The sequence below is a fragment of the Protopterus annectens genome, chromosome 4.part0 (assembly GCF_019279795.1).
Source record: "Protopterus annectens isolate FY-2018-M chromosome 4.part0, PAN1.0, whole genome shotgun sequence".
Taxonomy (NCBI): Eukaryota; Metazoa; Chordata; order Ceratodontiformes; family Protopteridae; genus Protopterus; species Protopterus annectens.
The window spans coordinates 1,915,232,838-1,915,240,970 of record NC_056733.1 but is presented as its reverse complement, the minus strand read 5'-3'; the positions used below and the strand labels follow the sequence as shown (position 1 = coordinate 1,915,240,970).

The 8,133-nt window shown below is 37.0% G+C and overlaps 1 protein-coding gene across 1 annotated transcript in view; it reads right to left on the bottom strand.

The window, feature by feature from the left end:
• Nucleotides 1-985: 985 nt before the first annotated feature.
• The window catches only part of LOC122800504 (galactose-3-O-sulfotransferase 2-like), a 141,260-nt gene continuing 134,112 nt past the window's right edge, over nt 986-8,133 (bottom strand). Inside the window, exon 3 of the mRNA XM_044069944.1 lies at nt 986-1,774. Within this exon, the coding sequence (XP_043925879.1) occupies nt 986-1,774 (789 nt within the window). The remainder of the gene's footprint in view (nt 1,775-8,133) is intronic.

The window sequence follows — 8,133 nt, the reverse complement described above, 5'->3', positions numbered from 1 at the left end:
TTTAATCTGCCTAAGCTGAACCAAAGTACAGGACATCAATCAATTACATAAAATGCACAATTAACTCCATATTTGAATTTTACTGAATGACTCATGTTGTACATAGTCAGCATTCCTCAGAACTTACCAGGCCTGTCTTGAGTCCCTTGCATCTGTGCTTCTCTTCTAACTGTACACCAAGAATAATTTAAAGAGACGTGAAAAGTTAAGAAGTTCTTTATTTAAATTAGGAACTTGCTTAGCATTTGTAAGACAGGGAAAATGCTTAATGAATGGAATCTGGTATTTCAAAGAGTCTCAATGGTACAACATTCAAAAATGGGCTCCTTGGTATTATAAACCTTTAGCTGGCCATCGTACTAGGTTATCAGACTGTTCATCAGAAAAGCAGCTAATTGGTGATCATAGCCACAACTGTTCACCATTATCCCAGTAATCTTACCTTGCTGTAGTAGTTGAAATGCAAGCTACTCCTTTCCACTTCCATTTGGGATTTATTCTCTCTACCTACCTCTTTTGTAGCTGCTACCACAGCATGTTGTACCTAAGATAGTAAACATTCAATTGTTTTGACTCTCTCTGTGTGCTGATTCACACGTACAGAGTATCAAGGGGATTACAGAATTAATATTTTATATAGAACATGGAACAACAGCTAACAACACAGCATGTTTCTTTTTTCAGCAACTCATAACTCCGTGATTAGGAGTATAGTACTGAGTCACCATCAATTGAGTAAACCTAAAAAATACCATTATAATAGTATATGTCATATGGATGTATGTAATTTGGGAAAAAAAAAAACAGAGTTCAGAGGGCCAGAGTAAGCGAACAACTGACTAATCAGGTGTAAATTAAAGATAGGCTATATCCCAGGATTTTAAACATTGCTGGTCTTGATTTTAAACTTTGAGTCCATGTGATTTGTTATCTTTGATGCTGCTGGCAATAAAGTTGTTATTGCTGACAATTTCCATTTATTCTGTTAAACATGTAGCTTTACTTTTTTGTGATACTGCTTTTCATAAATTTGCTGTGTAAATTCAGGTTCTGGAAGGATCATACTTTCACATTGTTTATGGACATTATTTTTTAGGCCTGTTCTGAGATTGTAACCAAGGATTTCTGAATTGCCAACTTGTAAAGGTTTGAAAACTGAGTTCATAATTTCATGAGGTCTCAATGCAGTTCCACCTTGGACACAAATATTCAACAGATCTTTTTGTTTCTGTTTCAATAACTGCACTTCCTTTTCCAACCTTTTTAGTCCAACTACTTTGCTAATTGTTCTCCAGAATGTTTTGTTAAAATGTAAATACATCTTCCAGTCCAATGAATTCCATACCTTCAGCTTTTCAATAGTCTCCCAATTTAGATTTTGGATAGTGGCACGACTCCTTCCATTCAGCTTGAAGTAAATTACATCATCCATATTCCAGCACAGAACTTCTTTCAAAAGAATCATTGACTCATCAAAATACTCACTGAGAAGAATAAGGTGAAAGGCACTCTCAATTTGTCCAATAGCTAACTCAAAATATTCAGCCTCATTTTTATGATTGTGGTCAAATCCAAAGTCATACCACATGGAGTTCTTAGCTAAAAAGCTAAACACGTTACTTGGATCATAATAGCTCATTGGGGACTTCATATATTCATTTAAGTCTTTTGCCCCATTGAGTGTGTTAAAATACACAGAAGATGATTCTGCCAGAAAGATAGGGTTACGGATTATTGAAAAGTAGAACGTATCATAATGCATCACCTTTGATATCTAGGAGAGAGAGAGAGAGGCAAAAAAACGAAATTAAATGTGAGAAGCAGTAGTACTATACAAATCATCAGATCAATAAAATCTCACTCTAAATACAATTACATGTAAACAGACTGTAGAATATAAGTCAGTAAAAGAGCCATATTCATTTTATTTGCACTTGCATTGTTCTATTAATTTTACTTCCAGTTGTAACGTAGTGACTGAAAACTTTTTTGTAGTAACCGAAGACCTGGTAAGTGTAGAATGTATACAATGAAAACCTCAGAATCACAAAACATACTTGGTTTTGTATAGTGATATATTATATCATATCATATATACAGATGCTATATGCACAAGTCCTTGATCTGCTTGAAAGGACTTCATTTAGGAAAACGCAAAGCTGTCAGTTGGTCAGTCAAATGTATTTCACACTGCTGTGTGACCTGTTTAATTATACTTGCATGGACATATTTACTGTGTATGTAAAACTGGCAATATGTTCAAAACAGAGCAACACAGATTATGCGGCTTTCATCTTTGCGTGTTGTCCTGATTGTATCTTTGTTTAGTCTTTGGATTTATTTAGAATGCACTGGTTTTATTTTAATAACTTTAAAAAATATATCTTGCATGTAACTGTTAAATCCCAGTTTAACGGGATGTAGGTTGCTGTACTCCTGAAAACCATTGTGGAGCCTAGACCAAATTCCCAATTGTTTCAAGCACTGTCTGGTTAACTGACTTGTTCAAGTTCACAGACTAGGCAAATGAAGGCTGAGGGACTAAAGCACTGTACCACAGGAACTGGCTCATTAACAGTTCATGCTCTTAGGAAAGAATAGCAAATGTAAATTTCTGTAAAATGTATGAAGTACAATCCATCCTCAACCCCTTTTTCCCATTTTTGCACATGGGGAAGGGGTGTCACTTCAACAGTGACAATCCTCTACAGCTATGGTTTATACTGCCTGGAGGATAGTCCTGCTGCAGTTGTTCTTCCACACCACAAACTCACACACACCCTCACACCTGTGGCTAATTTAGAGTGTCCATTCCACTTACTGCATGTCTTTGGAATGTGGGAGGAAACCGGAGAACCTGGAGGAAACATATGTGAACATAGGGAGGGCATGCAGACTCTGCACAGATGGCACTCCAGCTGAGAATTGAACTGGGGAACCTCTTGCTGTGAAGAAACAGTGCTAGCCACTGTGCTGCCCATGTATGGAGTACAATATTTAGGTGTAAATAATGATTGCAGTCATTTGTAAGGTGGATTAATAACATCTAGACACTCAACATTTCCAAAAACACAGAAGAGAAATGCAAAATTAATCACAATGAAGATATTTTATTTCATATATGATATATGATCCCATAATTATCTACCATAGAAGTTGTTTAGCATCTGGTTGAAGTTTAAAAGAAAGACAAACTAAAAATGATTTGAACAAGTAGTTTTCCTCTGTAACCATGTGAAATGTGACCTGCTAGAGAGAGTCCCAAAATGTGGAGACTGAGTGGCCAAAACAACAGAATTACGTATACCAAGTGTGAGATGCCATTTCTCTGAATATTCCCTTTTTTCAGAGGTATGGCGATTTTGGAGTCGGTATATATAAATTAAGGGGGTGGTATGGGTCGCTTGCACACCCCCTCTTGTAAAAAGAAATTTTAAGGAGAAGAGCAATGTTTTAAGATTTGCTTTTCTCTTGTTTTTTGTCTTTTTTAATGCTTTTCTGCACTCGGAATTTTGAGTGTTGACATTTCGATATGGAGCTGTTTTCCTCTAGTAGGTGGTATACTTCAGGTTTTGAAGGGATGAATTGATGATGTTACTTTTGCCTTGTTTGTTACAAGTAAAATCAGAAGAAATAACTGAAATATGACTTGTAGCACCATTTTCTGTTTGAAAGAGCAACTAAAAAGATTTAATGTTCCATATCTGGAATCCTTATAAAAGCTGGAAATGTCAATAATGCTGATAAACCATTATAGTATCAGAAATATACTTGAATGAGCCTTCCTTTACAAAATGGTATTTATCATTTTGCAGTACAGTTAAAAGCACTCTGGGTGACAACATTTAGACCGACATATAGGAAGCATGGAACTATCCTTGGGGACACTGCCATCCAAAGAATATTAATGCTACTTTTAATGTTTTGTGAGTAGAATTAACTTTTTATTTCACTACACAGACGTTTAATATTTTCTTTTCAATAAAAACAGGCAAACTGCCAAGCTAACTGTTTGAGATAACTCCAGTAGTTGATTACATATTTTGTATTTTTATTTGCATTTTACACTGTTTTATCATGTTACTACACAATTTATTTATAGCACCCTATGGTGTGGAATAGATTTGAACTCATGAAAATCTAAAACTTTTTTTAAATGAATAAAATTTGTTCAACAATCAAACCTTTACAGACTGTGCAATCCACATGTGTGCTGCATTTAGTATACTCTTGGCTATATTTTACAATAATTGTTCTTCTTCTAATTACACATCCATAAAATACCAAATATCCCCAGAGTTTCAACATACACAACATCAAAAACATTTACTAAAAGAAATTAAAACCCATTAACAGCTACTTTTAACTGTTACACATTTTAATTTATGGTACTCCCTGACTGACCACCTTCTGAAATTCTCTCTCTGCTCTGCAAACCATTTTCAATGTGTTCCTAATTTGCTAAAGCTGTTTTCCTGTTAGCCTTTTTGATTCTCTCTCTCTCTCTTTTCCCTAAAGTTGTAAAAATTTTACAATCTCCTTCTTTATTTCTACCCTCCGTTTCAGATTCATGTATGAAGCCCTAATTATTTCTCTCTCATTTTGTCTTAATTTTCCTTCTCCGTGAAATTTTCATGGAATATCTCCCCTGCACATTTGTATTCTCTTTACTCTTCTACCCTTTCTGTAATATTAGTTATTTGTCCTATTTTGAGGTCCTCCTAACTACTATTGGTTCCTCCTCTCTTAGTTCCTCTTTCTCCATCATCTCTTTCATAATATCCAAAACTTCTGAGATGGTGGTTTTCTCCTTTTTTTCCATTTCTTTGTAATGACTTTTTTAACCACTATCATAAGGAGACTCATTAGTTGTGTTGAACTGCTCTTTATGTTTAAATTCAGATCCCAATTCAGTAAAATAGCTATTTTAATCTCTCTCATTTCTCCTTATGCAAACTCTTGGACTATTTTGTTAGATCACCTTTAAAAGTTGCAAGCACATCTCATTCACAAAAAAAAAAAAAAAAAAAAAAAAAAACAACATGTACCCAGTTTCCCCTCACTCCTCTTTCTCACCTCCTTCAGTTTAGGTCAGACCCTATGTGCAGATTACGTAGACAAGAGGATGTGCAAAAATATTTCTGCAGGCATTTCTACCCAAAAAGGTACAAAATGTTATTTTTGTAGCTTCTTTTGGTGTTAGACAGATCTGCTCACCATGCTTCTCAGTGATGTTTGTTTCTAATAATTAACTCAATTTTTTTGCATGTCATCTATTTGAGCTCCAAATTTAAGTAACATACTATATGCTCTACCTAAGATACTGTGATTTGAAGCTGTCTCTGATCTGGCTTCCACAAGTACATTTGTTATATCAGTTTCATGTTACTTTTGATTTATCTGTTCTAGTTTATTCTTAATGAACACTCTCAATCCTTCTATTCATAGGTTCATAGCTTAGTACTAGGCTAACTTCTCTTGCGAGCCATTTTAAGCCTAGCCAATTATCTTTTGTGAGACTCAAACCCTGCACCTTGTGTTTGTAAGGCAAACACCTTAACCATTAGGCCACCCTCCCAACCCCTATTAATAGACTATCCCTCTGTTGCAGACCACAATGTTTTTTAATGTCTTCCCAGGACATAGATTTCCCCTGCCTATGCAAATGTTCCCAGTTTCTATGTTCTTTTTTCTTATCCATCCATCTTAGTGGTGCTACTTTGTGTCTGTTTTCTGGAATCCAGTAGGATGTAGTTCCCATCTTATCATTAACCATCATTTTCAATGTTTCTCATATGGCATAACAGTCTACGTCTCTCCTTCTGTCTCTATGCCCACCCGGTTGCCATATCCCTATACTTCTTTGATTATGTTCCCACCTCTTCAGTAATTCCACCATTCTCTTCCCTGGGAAAAATACTTCATGTTCTGTACTTGCTTAACTTGACTTGGGCAGCCTTACACTATCTTTCTAAAGTAGGCACACCCATTTCCCACTTGGTCATGTGGAAAAATCAGTTTCTAGCATCTCACTCTGGCCTTTTTTCCTTCCTATATAAATGACCTTATTTCCTTGTTAATTCTACCCCAGAATCTACTCTCAGGTACCATGAAGTAAGTTTGCAGTACATATAGAACCAAGGGTACACAATTCAACCTCAGAGCTAGACGTTTACTGCCTTAGTCCACGTACATCATCTTCCCCAATGTTATTTTTAATTTCTTCCCACATTTTGTCTCCTGCTTGTTGGACATCCAGTTCCAACCTTATCCCAAAATATCTCATTTGTCTGTGCCCCAAAATGTATGGATATCCCTGCACTAAATCAAATCTGGCATCATCATTCAGCACTATGGCCTGCATTTTGTGTATATTTATACCCCTCTCTTTACAAATCTGCGATATTATCCTAAAAGTTCTAGAATGCCTCTTGTAGGGTTTGTTACAGATAATATAATGTAATCTGCAAATAATTAAATTTTTTGACATGCTCTATGCCAATCATACCCCTCAGTGTTAGATGCCCTTATTGCTTGGGTCAAAGGCTGTATTTACATATCAAACATCAGGGTGGACAAAGGGCATCCCTGCCTCTTTCCTGTGTTTAGTATCAGACCGCCTTATAACTTACCCATAACTGTAACTTGGTCCTCCACCCCCTCATAAGCATTCAGAATTAATTGTACCCATAAACTATTTAGTCCCACTTTTCTCAACACCTTCATTATGAAGGCCCATTTGAATCCATCAAAAGCCTTCTCTGCATCCAAGCCCACTAATAGTAGGCACTTGTGATCTTGTGCATGCTTCTGAATCATTAAAGAGCTGTTAATATCATCAAATGATTACCTGCCCTTTACAAAACCACATTAATCATAATTCACCATCTTAGGCAACACTTTACCAGTTTCCCCCCTATTACATACATGAATGTTTTATAGTCATGATTCGTTGTTGAGACTGGCCTATATGAACCTGGGTCCATCAGGTCCTTATTTTCTTTTGGTATAGCTAAGTTCACTGTTGAATGCCAAAGGCGTGAAACTCTCTTTCCCTTTAGCACCTCACTGAATAACTTATGCCAACATTTCACTATTAACCTTTTCTTTATTTTCTGTATTTCTAAGGGAATTCCATCAATTCCTGGGGATTTCCTTGAGGTCTGTCTTTTCATAGCAATTGTTTTTATATCTGATTAAATTTCTGCTGTGAGTCCTTCACCATCCTCACTATTTAGTACTGGCAACCTTATCTTCCTTAGCCACTCTTCTTCTTTTTGTTCCTGATGTTCACCCCATTTCTCCTCCCTTTAATACTGTTATCCACTGAGTATTTGCTTCTATTTCTCCCATAAGCCCCTTCAATTGCTTCTGTCCTGGCTAAGGTGGCACATGCAGCAACTGGAACATCCACAAGGTTCCTTACAAAAAGAATACAGGGAGTAAACACAATTTCCTTCACTGATCACCTCAAAGTCATGTCTCTTTACTAGCCATCAGACATCTGAAAGGTAATCTTTGTCTGGCATACAAGGCATCCCTGCACCCTGTTTTGATGAAACTTTTGTACATCCGCAGAATAAACAGCATCAGAACTTCTTCTTTTGGCTTTTCCCGTTTAATGGTTGATACAGCAGATCACCTGTCCGCTCTTGATTGGCAGTGGAGTTTTACGGTGTCGAGTTGACAGCCTGGTGCCCAACCTTCCACAGAAGGCACACACACACACACATGCACTCATGCCTAGGGCCTATTTAGAGTGTCCAATCCACCTACAGCATGTCTTTGGGAGGAAACCGGAGCACCCGGAGGAAGCCCATGTGACCACAGGGAGGACATGCAGACTCCACAAAGAAGGCACCCTAGCCAAGGATCACACCAGAGAACCTCTTACTGTGAGGCAACAACACTAACCACTGCACCACCACGGCCGCCCAAACAGCATAAGAACTGCTAGATCAAAAGACATACATTTTGCTTGAGACATAACTACGACATTTTGGAGAGACAGATATGTTTCTCAGGGAACTTCTATTTTCTCTGGAACAGGCTCCACATCCATGTGAAGCAGAGTTCCTTCCTAACCCAATTTAACTGCAACTTGGACCAATGGATGGGTAACTGGAAATTCAC